The 16,343-nt window shown below is 39.9% G+C and overlaps 2 protein-coding genes across 3 annotated transcripts in view; one reads left to right on the top strand and one right to left on the bottom strand.

The window, feature by feature from the left end:
* Positions 1-7,178, top strand: part of gpr137bb (G protein-coupled receptor 137Bb) — a 23,392-nt gene extending 16,214 nt beyond the window's left edge. The window contains exon 8 of the mRNA XM_042427123.1: positions 6,716-7,178. The gene's annotated coding sequence lies outside the window, so the exon portion shown is untranslated. The remainder of the gene's footprint in view (positions 1-6,715) is intronic.
* ero1b (endoplasmic reticulum oxidoreductase 1 beta) overlaps positions 3,697-16,343 on the bottom strand; it is a 25,063-nt gene continuing 12,416 nt past the window's right edge. For both annotated transcript variants that reach the window (XM_042427097.1, XM_042427103.1), the window contains exons 6-16: positions 15,335-15,408; positions 14,424-14,544; positions 13,501-13,547; positions 13,381-13,392; positions 13,255-13,281; positions 11,298-11,390; positions 10,834-11,080; positions 9,934-10,003; positions 8,691-8,777; positions 6,730-6,863; positions 3,697-5,707 (exon numbers count right to left, since the gene is read on the bottom strand). In XM_042427097.1, the coding sequence (XP_042283031.1) occupies positions 5,647-5,707; positions 6,730-6,863; positions 8,691-8,777; positions 9,934-10,003; positions 10,834-11,080; positions 11,298-11,390; positions 13,255-13,281; positions 13,381-13,392; positions 13,501-13,547; positions 14,424-14,544; positions 15,335-15,408 (973 nt within the window). In that variant the 3' untranslated portion in view covers positions 3,697-5,646. The remainder of the gene's footprint in view (positions 5,708-6,729; positions 6,864-8,690; positions 8,778-9,933; positions 10,004-10,833; positions 11,081-11,297; positions 11,391-13,254; positions 13,282-13,380; positions 13,393-13,500; positions 13,548-14,423; positions 14,545-15,334; positions 15,409-16,343) is intronic.

Below are 16,343 nucleotides of genomic sequence, written 5' to 3'. Positions count from 1 at the left end.
CTCAGATAGAAACGACTGACTGAATAAATCAATCATTACATTGATTAAAAACACTGAATCCACCACAGCTGACGAAACAAAACAAAACGCTGCAGTTCCTCAAAACGTCCACTAGATGCCGACCTTACCGACAAAGAAAAGAAAAGAAATATTAAAGTCTCCACTCAGGTCTGTTTTCACATTCAGCTACTAGACGTAGAAAGTTTTTTTTGTGCATTTACAGATATTTGCTGCGTGTTAGCAGCGAAACACCGAGCAGGATTTGTGACATCACAGCTCGTTTGGAGCCTCCGGTGCACAAACGCTGGAGTTTCTCCAGCTGTTCAACTTCTCAAATGAACAATATTTGGATTTTTAACGAAGGGGGGGGGGGGGGGGGGGGGGGCGTCACTTTAACAACTTCTAGTGGAGTAATCGAACTTATTCAATGGAAAAAAATCATATCAGACACAAATTATTATTCAAAGCAAATAGTTTTTATGTGTTTTTTCCTTCAGCTGTGGTGGATACATGCAGGAAACGTCACGCTTTGCTTGTTTGTTGTTGCTTACTGATCGTAACAATCTGCTGGTTCAGCACTTTATTCAGCAGACAGACGTTTGTGATAACGAACGCTGCAAAAAAAAAAAACATCATCTTAACAAGTCATTTAGTTCAGTTTACGTCCGTAAATCTGACTTTCTTAAACAACATACGAATCGTTTTGTTTCAGGAATTTTCCGGAATCAAACGTTATTTTTGTGCTCCGTCGTTCTCTAAAGGCGAACACACACCTGAATCACACCTGGAGACCAGAACGAGTCCGTCTCATTGGTCGGTGGGAGGTCGTATAAAGCAGCACAAAGTGAAACTCCTGAAGCTTCTCTTCTGTTCCGTTAACTTCCTGCTGACTGTTTTTACACCATAAAACAAGATTTACGAGGGAAAATAAAACTCTAACTCCACTTCCACGTCTCTGTTGCGGAGCAGTTTTTCTACGACAGCTTCCTCCATTATGACCTCATCGTCCTATCAAAGGTCAGCTCTGAGCAGACGGTTTTGTTCAACGCCAAAGTTCAGATCTTCTTCTTCAGCTCCTGCAGGGAATCAACTGATTGCTGCCGTTTATTGAGTTTGCTGCAACAGTTTTTAAATCCTGGTGTGTTAACGCCTTCAGACGGAGTTCAGGGAGAAAACAACACATTCCTGGTAGATTAACGCCGTATTTCTACTGTTTAAGATAAAATAACTGCCTCCATGATAATTCTCCTCTTAATATTACGCCGCTATGCAGCGTTTTGGTGTCTGATAAACCTTCAAACTCACAAGATCTGCGACTCAAAGCAACTTTCTTCCATCATATAATCACAGAGCTGTTTTCAGGTAAGTAAGTAAATGTGCACAGAGGTCAGAGGTCGCTCAGAGACGTTTTTCGTCTCCGTTTCTGACAACAGCAACCGAATCAACTGAATCAACGTCCGCGCTACGTGTCGTTGAGACGACAGCACTACACAGCAAAGATCGACCTGCTGCTGTGTTGCAGGAAAAAATCCAGTTTGAAGGTTCATTAAGTAGCAAAGCAACCGCAGCAGCAGTTTATCCTCCCGTGAGATTTAAAACTCTTTAATTCGCTCACGTGTGTTTGGTTTCATTGTAAGAGCTGCTTGAAGAAAATGAGGCTGAAAATGAGATTAAATGACTTGTTAAGACGGATGTTTTTTTTTTGCAGCGTGTTGATCCCGTCACTACACCTCAACCTCACTTATGAGGAAATTATATCTGTTAACCGTCTCCATAAAAACAAAAGTTACAGCGTTAAATGATATATATATATATATATATTACATATATTTACGCAATAGTTCATCTCAAGAGAATCTAATAACTCCTAGTTTTTCCTGTTTAAATAAATCTATCATGATTAAAGTTGTGCTTTAAGACAACAAGGCTGAAGCAAAAATAATGCTGGAAACAAACAAACAAACAAACAAACTAGGAGGCACTTTTACAAACAACTACAGCAACTAGAGACAGACAGAAACATGAGACACTCGTCCAAACGCACAGAATCACTACTGGTATCAAGTTTATGGTTATTTGAGTACAAATCAAGTCAAAGTCTATTATGTTATAGCTGCAACTGTTGATGACCTACACACACACACACATACACACACACACACCAGCAATGTGTTTCAGATCCCTCAACTGTGTTCGCTTCCTTTTATTTTACCAAAAGTGAACAATTACTGCTTTACTTCCTGTTTGAACCCTGCTGGTTCAATCATTTATTTAATTTAATAGCTTCAACTAACGATAACTTTCATTTATCGGTTGATTACTTACTCAATTAAATTAAATCGATTAATCGTTGGTCTAAAAAATGTCAGAAAATAGTAAAAAAAAATGTCACAATATGACAAAAAAAAGCAGCGAATCTTCTAAATTAAGAGGCTGAAAAACTAATGAACGAATAAATTAATTTGCTGGAAAACAAATGACATTAATAGTTCGTATAATTGATTGGTTGTTTCAGCTCTAGATCTTTGGGTTGTGTAGTTTTCTGCTCATGATCTGGGTTTTAAATAAAGTTTCTTTATCGCTGCTCATGTGCTCAGTGGGAAGAGATGGTTTAAAACTCATAAAATACCCCCCAGACAAGTTTCTACCAACGTTCAACATCACTGAAGAAGAAAAAAAACGATGTTAACTCCAGATATATGAAGAGTTCTTGTAGGAAGCAGAATCCCTTTTTATGCAGAAAGCTGACGTCACAACTCACTGATCATTTTCACATTTTAACAGTCAAACAGATGTTTTAAAGCATAAGTCTGCTGATTTTCTATATTTTTCTTCTTGTAAAAAAAATCTCATGTTTGGATCCAAACCAACAATGAACTGATCTACTAACAAGTATTGTGTGTGTATCAAAGCTGATATATCTTATTAAAAACACATCAGTGAGTAACACCGCTGCACTGGGTGACATGTTCCTTCATCGTGAAGAGTTTGGTCACGTTAGTTTGTTTAGAAACGGCTCCAAAGACTAATAACAGCATCATGTTTTCAGTCTCTGGAGAGTAGTTCTGTGTAAGGCAGATGCTACTGAGCATGTGTGAGAATGTGGTTCTGTTTACAGCTTTGCTAGCTTGTTGTGCTACATATCACAATCTCGACTTTGTACTACATTGTAAGTTTCTCAGGACAAATTCCAGCCTTACACAGAACTACTCTCCAGAGACTGAAAACATGTTTGCTTAGAAACGGCTCCAAACACTAATAACAGCGTCATGTTTTCAGTCTCCGGAGAGTAGTTCCGTGTCTCGTGATAACAACAGACGCTACTGGTCTGTTGATATCACTCTGCTAGCTTGTTGTGCTACGTATCAAAGTCTTGACTTTGTACTAAACTTCTTTGAGAAATTTACAATGTTTGGGTCAGAATCTGATCAATATGACAAGCATGAAAAAAAAAAAAAGGTGATTGTTCACCGTAAAGACAACTGCATCCTCGTGCATGCACGGTGGCTTCTTAAAGACACAGAACTACTCTCCAGAGACTGAAAACGTGATGCTGTTATTAGTCTTTGGAGCCGTTTCTAAACAAACTAACGTGACCAAACTCTTCATGATGAAGGAACATGTGACCCAGTGCAGCGGTGTGACTCACTGACAGGTTTTTAATCAGATATATCAGCTTTGATAGACACATAATACTTGTTAGTAGATCAGTTCATTGTTGTTTTGGATTCAAATTTGTTGACAAGAAGAAAAATTGATTTCTTGATTTGCCTCCAGTCCTGCAACGGTTCTTAAAGTGAGATTTTTGTAACTTTTGAAAGAGGAAAACGTCACAAACTTTCTTCACAAATGAAAAGTTGAACTGATAAAACGATTTAACGCACTCTGGCTGTCAGCGTTAGTCGGTCTGGTACGACCAGGAGCTCATGATGGTTACTATCAAACACCAGTTAGTCGTCCTCGACTTGAGCTGCTGTTTTATCAGATCCATCAAGTCATGATCAAAAGTTACACAGTCTCACTTTGGACATGTGACATCCAGCAAGCAGCTGCTGTGCATCTGACCAATCAGAGCCGCCGCAGCAGCCACGATGAAGTAATACACTTCTGTGTCGCAGCAGAAGATTCACATGTTCATAACATGAAATTAAAGCAGGAGTGGAGGTGAGATCATCGGAGAATTTAGTGGAATCAAGTCATCTTTTGTTAACTTAAATAAACAAATTTAAGTTTATCCAATTTAAAGTTTCAGATCATTTCTTATAAACATGAGTTCTTCTGATCTGAATGAATGTGCTGCTGAGAGTTCACTCAACTCGTTAAATCAAGTTTCTTGAAAGAAATATGAACAGGATTATTATTATTATTATTATTATTATTATTATCCCAAAAACTGATGAGATGACTTTGAACTTATTATTAAACTTAAGTTCAGTTAAATCACATTTTTAAGGCAGCAGGGGAACTTTAGTTTCTAAATTGAACCACCTGAACATGTTTTACAGACTTTGTTTCAGGTATCAAGAAAACCTCTGAATTAGTTTCGTTCTTCTTCACAGATCAGTGAGAAGCAGCGACGTGAGAGATAAACAATGACTTTGTCGCCTGTATTTATAGTAAAATCAGCTGCCTACTCGGCAGGTAGCGACAAGCCGACGTCACAGGAGTCGACTTCTTATAAGCTACGGCAAAAATCCACCAACATGTGACTAGTGGTAACACACACACACACTAAAACACACACACACCTCCTAGCAAGCTGACATGATCGAGGCCTGAGATGGTAAACACAGAGCAGATTGGTCCAGATCCTCAGGCTGTGAGCAATGATCCTCTCTACAAACAACAGGAGGAGGTTAGAAGGGAGAGGAAACAAACAAACAAACAAACAAACAGGAGAGGCAGCAGCGTCCCGACGGTTTCGGACGCACTTTCATCTGGACAAACGATGTCTGTCATGATGGAGTCCTTCATCAGGACAAAGTGTTTCTACATCCTTACAGAAGAGCCGTAAAAGGTCTGACTCGGGTTCACATAGTTGTAAAAATCCAACAGGATGTGATGTCAGCAGGGGGCGGGGTCAGTAAAGGAGGAGGACTTTCCGCGCCGTGACTGCTTCAAATCAAACTCGACGTGAACGCGTCACTTCCTGTTGGCCACAGTTTGATCTGCATCCAGGCTTCATGAGAGGCCGTCTAGTCATCGACAGTTTGGTCACGTTCCCCCCCGTTAAACCGCCGTCTAATCACTTCCCTTCAGGTCGTCAAATTTCACAACCGATGATTTCTCAAAAGAGACTCAAAAAAAAAAAAGAAAAAAGAAAAAGAATGAAAACACGTTGAGATTCGTCACAAGCGGACAAGATTCACAACAGAAAAACAAAAAAAGTTAGAGACGTTTCCGACGTAAGCGAGAGAGGAAGCGGAGGAGTGAACGTTCATGTCGCAGCAGGAAAACGAGAGATTTATGGGATAAGATCGAGTGGTTGAGGGGAGGAAGGAGGAAGAGGAGGAGGAGCGGTTCACTGCTGATCCGGATGTCCGTTAAAAGGCCTTCTTCTTCTTCTTCTGAGCGAGGATTAGACTATTGCAGTTCTCAGTGGGCTGGCGCCGCCTGCTGGCCAGGTGGAGCGTCACTCACTTCCTGTTACCTGTTCTCCTCCAACAGCAGGCGGAAGTTGTGGAGCTGATGTATACTGGTGGACAACCTGAGAGAGAGAGAGAGACTGATGATTACTGATGCTCTCTAGTGATGTCACTTGAGTCAGCGTCGGCTTAAATCGGCAAAAGTCCGACAATCTTATAGGAGACTGACGCTAAATCTTTACTTAATCATGACAAACAGGTACGATATTTGTGTAGGTCTACATACTGAACATAAATATGCAGGACAACAGCATTTTACCCAGTAGTTGTTTTTAGCTTAATTAGTAGTCATGGTAACCGCAATCAAACTAGCACATGGTATCTGCTGTTGATTGATGTTGTTTCACAGATAAAAACAGTTGGATCTTCTTTAGAGTCGATCTGAAAGTCGCTAACTGAGCCACGGGTTAGAGGTTAGGGTTGGGGTTGGGGTTAGGGTTGGGGTTGGGGTTAGGGGTTAGGGGTTAGGGGTTAGGATTAGGGATTAGGGGTTGGGGTTAGGGTTAGGGGTTAGGGGTTAGGGGTTAGGATTAGGGATTAGGGGTTGGGGTTAGGGTTAGGATTAGGGATTAGGGGTTGGGGTTAGGGTTAGGGTTAGGGGTTAGGGGTTAGGGTTAGGATTAGGGATTAGGGGTTGGGGTTAGGGTTGGCTTTAGGGTTAGGGTTAGGGGTTGGGGTTAGGGTCGGGTCAGGGTTAGGGATCAGGGGTTAGGGTCAGGGTTAGGGGTTAGGGGTTAGGAGTTAGGGTCGGGGTCAGGGTCAGGGGTTAGGGTTAGGGGTTAGGGGTCAGGGTTAGGGGTTAGACTATACTAGGGTTAGGGTTAGAATTAGGGGTTGGGGTTGGGGTTGGGGTCAGGGTGGGGGTCAGGGTTGGGGTCAGGGTTAGGGGTTAGACTATACTGTTCTGTGTTTGTTTGTTGAACTGGTTGGTTGATTTTTTTTTGACCAAACTGCCTTTTTAAATTTCTTTCTCTGGACGTTGGTTAAAGATTTGCCCTCGATCCTGATTCAATCTCTCGTCTATCACGGCTTCTTCAGACACCTTTCAGTAGCTTTTTTTTCCTCCACAGAGAGGTGAACGTACCTGCCGAAGCCGTTCAGTAAGGCCACGATCTCCTGTCGGGTGAGCTGGAAGCCTTTAGAGGGGCTGTGTTCAGGAAGGTTCTTGATCTCCTTCTCTGAGAAGAGGATCTTCAGCGCCGTGCCCAGACCTTGAGTCTGCAGACGAACACATGAAGTCAGTCAACTGAAAACTGTACGAGAACTCAGGTTGATTTTTATAAAGTTACTGTGTGAAGCAGGAAAACATGTTTTCAGTGATTTATCCAACAAACTAGTTCAATGTCATCTTCAGAAGCAGTGTTGGTTGTTTTTCTTGATTCTCCATCAAAGAAGAAATGACTTTAAACTGACAAGACATTTCCTCAAAATACCAGAAGCCTCAAACCTTAAAGGAACAGTTTGACACTTTGGGAAATAAGATTAAGACCATTAATATGAAGCTACAACCAGCAGTGGAAAGTAACTAAGTACATTTACGGAAGTACAGTTTTGAGGTACTTGTACTTTACTTGAGTATTTCCATGTGATGCTACTTTCTACATTTCAGAGGGAAATATTGTACTTTCTACTCCACTACATTTATTTGACAGCTTTAGTTACTTTTCAGATGAAGATTTGACACAATGGATAGTATAACAAGCTTTTAAAATACAACACATTGTTAAAGATGAAACCAGTGGTTTCCAACCTTTTTGGCTTTTGACGTCTTACAAAAAGCAGTGTGTAGTCGGGGTCACATTTCACATGTCTATGAGTTGTTAACAGCTCCACCAAATAGTGATTTTTCCCTCTAAACTTCTCACATGCTTTCATTTCAATAAATGTTCAAATGATCCAATATTTCAGCAAAAATCAAAGATTAGAGAAAAAGTCCAAAAACTGAAAACAGATTTGTGTATCAGAACTTTGTTTTTTCTTCTTTCCTCTCCCATTAATCATCTCACCACCCCTCAGATTTATCTGCTGACCCTTTGGAGGGGCCCGACCCCTAGGTTGGGAACCACTGGACTAAACTAGCTAACTGTATATAAAGTAGTGTAAACTAGCTCCACCTCCAGCAGCTACAACAGTAACATGCTGCTCTAACACTGATGCTTCACTATTAATAATCTAATGATGTCATATATAATAATATATCAGTCAGAGGGACCAAACCACTACTTTTACTGCAATACTTTAACTACATCAAGCTCATAATACTTATGTACTTTTACTGCAATACTTTAACTACATCAAGCTCATAATACTTATGTACTTTTACTGCAATACTTTAACTACATCAAGCTCATAATACTTATGTACTTTTACTGCAATACTTTAACTACATCAAGCTCATAATACTTATGTACTTTTACTGCAATACTTTAACTACATCAAGCTCATAATACTTATGTACTTTTACTGTAGTAGGGTTTTTCATGCAGGAGTATTTTTACTTTACTGTATTGGTACAGAGGATGTGAATACTTCTTCCACCGCTGGATTAGTTTAGCATAAAGGCTGATTAACACGTTACATGTTGTTTGTTTCTTCATAGTGTAAAAACATTGACGTTGGTCGGGTGCAGCGATATTTACAGATATGAGATTGGTCTCAATCTTTTCATCAAACTGTGAAGTTAAACTCTGAATCCCATGAAGAGAACAGCAGACGGTTTTTAAACATTATTTTTTTTAAATGTTCTCAGTTCATCAACAGCTGTGTCAACTTTATCTGTAGCCGTCATCACATTTATTTGATTCAGTTTCTTACAAACTTTAATGAAATTAATTAACTTTAATAAAGGTTTTGATTGGTTCGGCTGTTTCTATAAGTGCAGCAACTAAATTTGAGATAAACCAGTATTCTGTGTTTCTCTATAGTTACTGCAGTCGCGGCTGCATCTTCCTTGTAAAAGACATTTGGAATCACAAAGGGATCTTAACAATAATCAATTATAAAAAAAAATCGGAACATCAAATCAGTTTGAATCTAAACAGTCACCTGTAGTTTTCCCCACAGTCGACATTTACTGCAGCCGACACAGTCCATGATCCTGGAGATGTTTTTAAAGTGGAGGCGGAATTCCTCCTGCAGGGAAAAAGAGCCCGATGTTGATCATTGAAGACAGAAACTATGATGATAAGACATAAAACAGAGATGGTCTCTTCCATCTATGAGTGTGTGTATGAGTCTGATTTATTACCATCAACACATTTTAACAGCAGACGTGTGAATCATCGTGTTTAAAGCTCAGCTGTGGAATAAAAACACACATGTTGCAACACAAACTTCCTCAAACTTGAAATCTAGATTCGCAGAGCTCATTAAGTGAGACAAATGACTTGAAACTTGTATGTTGAGATAAAGCGTTAAAACATCCTGACAGATGGTTTTTGTCCTGTATTTCCTCCGTTGGACCCTGGGATTCCACCGGGCGTGTTTGCGCCGCGTTCCGGCTCCGACGCGGTTTTGCTCCGTCCTCTGCACGGCGCCCTATTCCACCGGGAGCGTGTCGGAAGCGGAGCGTCTTCACTGCGGGGAAGCCTTCCGCCGTTTAAAGTCAGGTGCTCTCCTACTACAGTAATTACAGCAGCCTTGTCAAAGCTGATAGTCCCTTAAGGCTACCGTAATTACTGCAGTAGCAGGGCAACTAAACTGCCCGATTTTGTTAACTTGCTCAGCTTTCATTGATTTGCTACGCAGTTAAACGGTTTCTTTATTCATCTGCTTTAATTGTGTTTATTGTTGATATACGACCAGGAGTCTGCACGGGGTGTTTTATTTTGAAAATTGACCAGATGCTCAATGCTGTTTCTGTGTCTGACTTCCTGCCCAGCTCCATCTGCTCTGTGCTGCTTTACGCGGCCTCCGTAAAAAATAGACGAAGCGCCTACGACTTTAAATTCTATTCTACTTTATGTCCCAATGTTTTAGATATTTATTTCTTTTTCAGGGTTTTTTGTCTCAGTTGTATCTTGTTGCTACAGTCGTTCGATTTGTAACTTGTTGCTTGTTTTAATGAGACGAGCACAATAAAGTGAATTCTATTCTGTTCTTGATAAACTTCACGTTATTATTGGTGAGATTTCTTTATAAGAACTTTTTGGTTATTTAATGTTATATATTTATATCATATGAGAGGTTATAGATTATTAAAGCACTGCTGTTTACACAGAGAGACTTGAACTAATGACAGATGGTTTGTCTTCTTTTATCCTGATGAACATGTTGGTTTTATTTTCACCTTTAATGTTTTGGCCTCCATCTTGTGTCCGGCGAACATGGACTTCTCATCAAAGTGCATCGGGAAAGTTCTGCAAGACAAACACAAGACAAAAAATAGACAATTTTTAACTCAGAATGATGCTGAAATACATGTTTTTATTACAAGTCGCTTAGATTACTGCAATTCTGTTTTTACTGATCTCACAAAAAGTTTAAGAAAATAACAGTTAATTCAGAAGCAGCAATACAAAAAAAAAAGATCCCATCTCTCCACTGGTTACCTGTATCCTATAGAACTGAGTTTAAGTCCTTTTACTCGTCTATAAAGTCTTATAAAACCAACTACCTTTCATTTTATGTCCCAACAAGAACTCTGAGATCTTCTGTTCTTTTAGAAGTTCCCAAAAAATGTCCCACAATGAATCTGGTGAGACTTTGTTCTGTTTTTATGGCTCTAAACCAGTAGTCACTAACTGGCGGACCGCGGTACAGCCAAGACAGAAGGTCATGATTTAAAACCTGACGGGGTGCTTCTGTTTTAACTGGTGCAGCTTTTGTAGTCTTTACGGTAGACGGTGAAAGGAAGAGAAAGTCAAGATGTGAAACAGAAAAGCTTTTCCTCCCTTTATTTTATTTTTCTGAAGTTAAGCACTTTATTTATTTTCTCTTATTTTGAAATGCAGCCCTATTCTATTTAGTAGATATTATTATTATTATTACATTAAACAGCAGTCATACATATATGTTCAGCTCTATATTGTTGATTTGACAGTCAGGTATTGATTACATGCAGGTGTTGATACGACTACGAGGCTGCTTAAATATATATCACACTGAATAGTTGTAGACGTTATGATCTTCTGGACCTTTGCTTCAGGAAATTTTCTCTAACTATAAACCTTCTTCGGACCCTGCTTACTTGATCTCTTTGAAGACCTGCAGCAGCAGCTCCTTGGTGGCTCCGTCCTCCTGAGCGTTTCCTGTGTACAGGTTGACGAAGGCTCGTTCAAAGTATGAAGACACCTTGTAGAGCGCCCGCAGCTCGATCAGGTACAGGAAGTAGAGGTTCTTCAGCCGCCGGGTGCCTTCGCCCTTCGTCTCCGCCGTGTCGAAACGCTGCCTGAACTCCTGAACGTTCGGACCCCAAACTGACCTTCCCCAACCCTCTGAGGAGACAACGACAACGGCGACACTTTACTACGTTATGTAGCATAATTTAAATGTAATCATAAGTCATCATTTGGCCAGATTTGACTTCTCACTGTTATTTGACTCTACAATCTGTTCAGTTTAATTTTTAAGTCCGTGTTACCTGGTCCGTACGTTTCTTGGTCTATCTAGACTAATCTAGACTGAATCTGGATTTATTTCTAATAATCTCACCGTCCAGCAGGTACTCGGCACACAGGTGGATGTTGATGCTGCTGTGGAGGCCGGAGATGAGTCGGTAGAAAACTCTCTTCTCTAAACACAAACCTGCAGAGAGAAACAACAGCGAGAACACGTTTAACCTCTTTAATCAATGCAAACTGACAACAAACACAATATTATTACTAAAACATGTTCTGATTCAGGTTTTTTGGAGGTATCAGTCTCTGAGATGGATGAAAGTCCTTGTTACTCTGTATATTATGTACTAACTTTGTTGTTGAGTCTTGTGTTGTAATGTATGCTCATGTATTTTATTTTAATTGTTGAGTTTTATGTGTTGTAAAAACCCATCAAGGGACTTTGCATTGTGAACTAGCTTAGGCTAGAAAATGCTGTGGTATGTGGCATCAATTCATGTTATATACAAATAAACATAAACATGCCATCAACAGTTTTCACTGGAGCTACTTTCTACCCAAAAAAAAATAGTATGAATGAAAACCATTAACTCCATTTTATAGTGCCAAAATATTTCTCATAAATAAAGCAAAAGGAACGTATCTGCTTGGCTGGACGTCACATAGGTTCAGTGTTTTATTGCAGTTTGGGTGAACTTTATAAAGCTGTTTTTATAACTGGATATTATTAAAATTTCAAGTGCTGTCATTTATTAGGAGCTTCTACCAGGAGCTTATTAGGAGCGGTTACCACGGTGACCGCTGTCCGACAACATCAGTGATGTGTATTGTGTATCTACTAACAACCGTAACCGTGCACAACAGGCCGCTGATGTCCACCGACTGTAATCTGAGCATGTGGATAGCAGATTTAGACAGTTTTGTTGACTAATATCATAAACGTTGTTCATTGGATAATAAAGATCTGAAGCTGATGTTGCTCCGAAACAGTTTCTGTTAAACTTCACTGATTAATCATCACACTCCTAAAACGCTGTCAGACTCTCCTTTTAAAAAAAGGAGAAAACTGGATACAGCAGAATCATACAGATCTTTTTTTTTTCCCTCCACTCATTCTTCTTGCTTGTCAAAACCTGCCGCCTACATTACCCACACTGCACCTGGGAACTGTGGTGTGTTATGCTAGTAGCAGCAGCTAATGTAGCCTGGAGCTGCTAGCCTCCAGCAGACATGAGAAACAGGCTACAGGTCTGCTAACCTCACTTCTTTCTAACCACATTACTTTCATTTTCACACTTGAAGTCTTCAGACCTGCACTGACTATTTTTGCTCTCTAACAACTCCTGAGGGAAATATCTGGCTCTTTAGCTGCTAAATGCTCCACTATGTTCACCAGCTAGTCTACAGCTAACTGTGTCTGTCTGTTTGGTGCTGAGCAGGTAGTGTACAGCGGCTTTTTAGAGCTTTTATTCTGAAAACGACGCTATGAGAGCACTGAGAGTGAACTAGAACAGTACACATTACACACTAACAGATTAGGCTCTTATTTTGAAAATATAGTCACTTAAAACACTTAGTAAACGTGTCGTATGATCAGCTGAAACTTTACTGTTTAAAGCTTTGATGTTTGTGATATATATGTGTGCGTGATTTAACAGTGTTTCCCTTTTAATAATTTCAACTACACGACACCAAAACTCTCCAGCTGTCAGTTTCACTTCTGTCTGTGCGGTCTGGTTGAGTCAGGACTGTAACTTAGAGACTTCGTGTTGATTTTAGCCGTTTACTACTAGATGATTAACAGCTCTCTCTCTCTCTGTAAAGCCGTTTACACCCAACAAACAAGATTTTATCAGTCGACAGTCTGCAGAGACACATGAGGAGGAAGCAGAGAGGAGATAAAAGAAGCTCGACTGCACAGAATGACGAGGCTGCCGAAGGTGACAGGAAACGTGACGGATATCTGTGGTCGAGCACGAGAAGCTTTCTAGTAGTTAGATGTAAAACCACGTAAAAACTGTCAGAGAAATAAAGATAAACACATGATTTACCTTCCAGCCACGTGTAGAAACCTTCTCCTGCAACGATCCAGCGACATGAGAGAAAAGAGATGTGATCAGTTTCAACACAACTTCAAAATAAAATTCACATGGAAGCCCGTTTTGGTTTTTACTCACCGTCGTCGTCTCCTGAATGCAGACAAACATAAAGAGGAGAAAAAATAAAGCTGTTAGATTTGTCAAAATGAGCTGAAAGTGTCAACTGATGGCAGATATTGATTTTTTTTCCAGACTGACCTCTGCTGGGAGCCAGAGGGTTCAGAGGTCGGTACACCGATCTGGGCCTGTCGACAAATACATGAAGTCAATATAAAGAACGACAAATCATGACGGCTGGAGAGTCAAACTGATTGACTTCATCGTTTTCTAGCAGATAAAACGACACAACTAGTTTGAAATTTAGTATTTTATCACTGCAGCGTCTCTTGTTTTGGCCTCATAATTTTCTGAAATCTGAAAAATCCCCCAAAAGTACTGAAAGAAGTGTCGTCTTCTTTCAAAATAAGATAAAAATGATCTGAACTGTTGCACTACGAAGAAAACACAACTATAAAAAACTAAAATTTAATAAGTTAAAAATCAAGAAATAATAAACGCTAATATAAACAAACATAAACAACAACACACACGTCAACTGGATCAACCATGTTTACTGGTTTCTAAACCAGTTCATTACCAGGAGACAAATATTAATAAATAAATGAATGAAACTGATAAAGATCTAGAGCTGAAACAACCAATCAATTAGTTGATCAACAGGAAATTAATCAACTAAGCGACTATTAATAATTAATTCATTTATTAATTCATTAGTTTTTCAGCCTCTTAATTTTGAAGATTTGCTGTTTATTTTCTGACATTTTATAGACCAACGATTAATCGATTAATTGAGTAAATAATCAACCGATAAATGAAAGTTATCGTTAGTTGAAGCTACAATACAAAAATTATAATAACATTGAATTTAATTAAATAAATGATTGAACCAGCAGGGTTCAAACAGGAAGTAAAGCAGTAATTGTTCACTTTTGGTAAAATAAAAGGAGGCGAATACAGTGTGTGTGTGTGTTACTGTATGTGTGTGTGTGTGTGTGTTACTGTGTGTGTGTGTGTGTGTTACTGTGTGTGTGTGTTACTGTGTGTGTGTGTGTGTGTCTCACTTGAAGCAGTTTTCCTCGTAGATGCTGTTCCAGACCCTCCAGGCTGAAGGACCCTTGTATCCGGTGAAACGCTCCGGGTTCAGCAGCAGATCCACGTACTCGGCATCTGGAGAGGTTTCATCTGAAACACACACACACACACACACACACACACATATACACACACACACACACAGTCAGTGACTTGGTCTCACTAATCTAAAAGAACAAACAACATCCTGAAGCTTTATTGGTTAAGTCTGACCCGTACTGGAGCTCAGACTTTTTAAGACAGTTAATAAAAGAGCTGCAGCAGCTGCAGGCTGACGTCAAGTTATCACTCACAGCTACTGACTGTCAGAACCAGACGCTTCATCTAACCACAGCTAAGTTTCAGTTTGATTATCAGTTTCATCACAGACGAAGAGACAGTCCGCTCATTAACAGACTGCTGCTAGTTAGCGTTAGCTCCCAGCAGGTAGAGACCAGAGAAGATCCTCTGCGCTCCTCTTTCCTGGTGGATGATCGGGGAGTCTGTGGTGGAAGTTGTAAATGAAAGATCTGACAGCACAGCTGCAAATTCAGGAGGCTTATCTCCACCCGGTTACCACAGTTACAGTCAAATCAAGCGCACCTGCAGAGCAGCCGCCCCACGCTACACTGATATACCAGCCGCATGTTTTACCTGCAGGACTCCTGTTTTAATGCTCGTTGATTTCACTCATCAACATCCCAGCATGCAAAGCTGCTCCTGGCTATGGGATGGAGACGGAGGTCAGATCACCACAAACGAACGGGGCCGAGACCACTCCACTGTTTCAGTCTGTATACGACTGCTGAATCATAACGAGTCCAGTTCAACCAGACTAATTAGAATAGTTAGTTAATTAGAGACATGTTCAGATGTTGACCAGATGAATATAAACACTCACCATCCAGCTCACAGAAGTGGTCCTGAGCGTCGTCGTGCCTCGCCCAGTCAGCGAACGCCTCTTTACTCTGGTTACTACAACAGGGAATAATATCAACTGAAACGACTGCAAAAGAAGAGCAGTGACACTGTAGCAGGAAAGACAACGATGCTGTATAAGAATACGATGAAACAGACATATCGTCCATCCGATTGGATAAAAATCATTCTTACTTACAAGTTTCTGGGATGAAATGTGTGTTTTTATGTGTCACTCTGACATAACGTATATTGTTTCTAACAGGACAGGTTAAGCTATTTTGCATGTGAGTAGTATTATATATATTATATATATATATAGTATATATACCTGCTCTAATAAGCTTTTTAGGGGATTATGTCCAACAGTTTTCAATAAAGCAAAAATCTCCACATATGAACGTATAGAGCAGATTGTCGAGGTTGCCGGGATACAAGAACCATGGCGATGGGACGTTCTGATGTCAAAACGTGTCAATTTTTATTGATTTGATCACTCTGATTGTTTTTTTGCTGATTGTAATTGTTCTGTATCGAGCCAGCGAGGATCAATAGTTTAGTTTAGTGACATCATCCTGATTGATATCAAGTTGTGATGTCACGTTTTGTTTTGTCTCCACGATGGTGACGCTGCGTTGTGTGTGTGTTAGCGGTACGTTATTCGGCAAAGCACAAATAGTGGCGTTTTTTTTTTTTTTACGAATATTTGTTTCATACAAATATTTTTAAAATTATTTGTTCTCGGGAAGAAAAAATAAAACGTTTAATACCAGCGTGCAGGTCGGTTACATCACTATCTCAGTGTCTCTCCTCTGCTCCGCTGTGACGTCTATCAGCAGGTCTCAATGAGGGGAGTCACATCCACCTGCTGCATGACGCACATTTCCTAATTTGGACATCAGTCCTGGAGATAAAGCTGAGCTTCTGACACACGCTTCATGAGCGCTTATTGTAACACTTTAATTTTCTAAAATTAAAAAGGATTTTTAAAT

The sequence above is a fragment of the Thunnus maccoyii genome, chromosome 2, assembly GCF_910596095.1.
Source record: "Thunnus maccoyii chromosome 2, fThuMac1.1, whole genome shotgun sequence".
Classification (NCBI taxonomy): Eukaryota; Metazoa; Chordata; class Actinopteri; order Scombriformes; family Scombridae; genus Thunnus; species Thunnus maccoyii.
The sequence above is the reverse complement of the archived record's forward strand: the minus strand, read 5'-3'. Positions and strand labels throughout refer to the sequence as shown.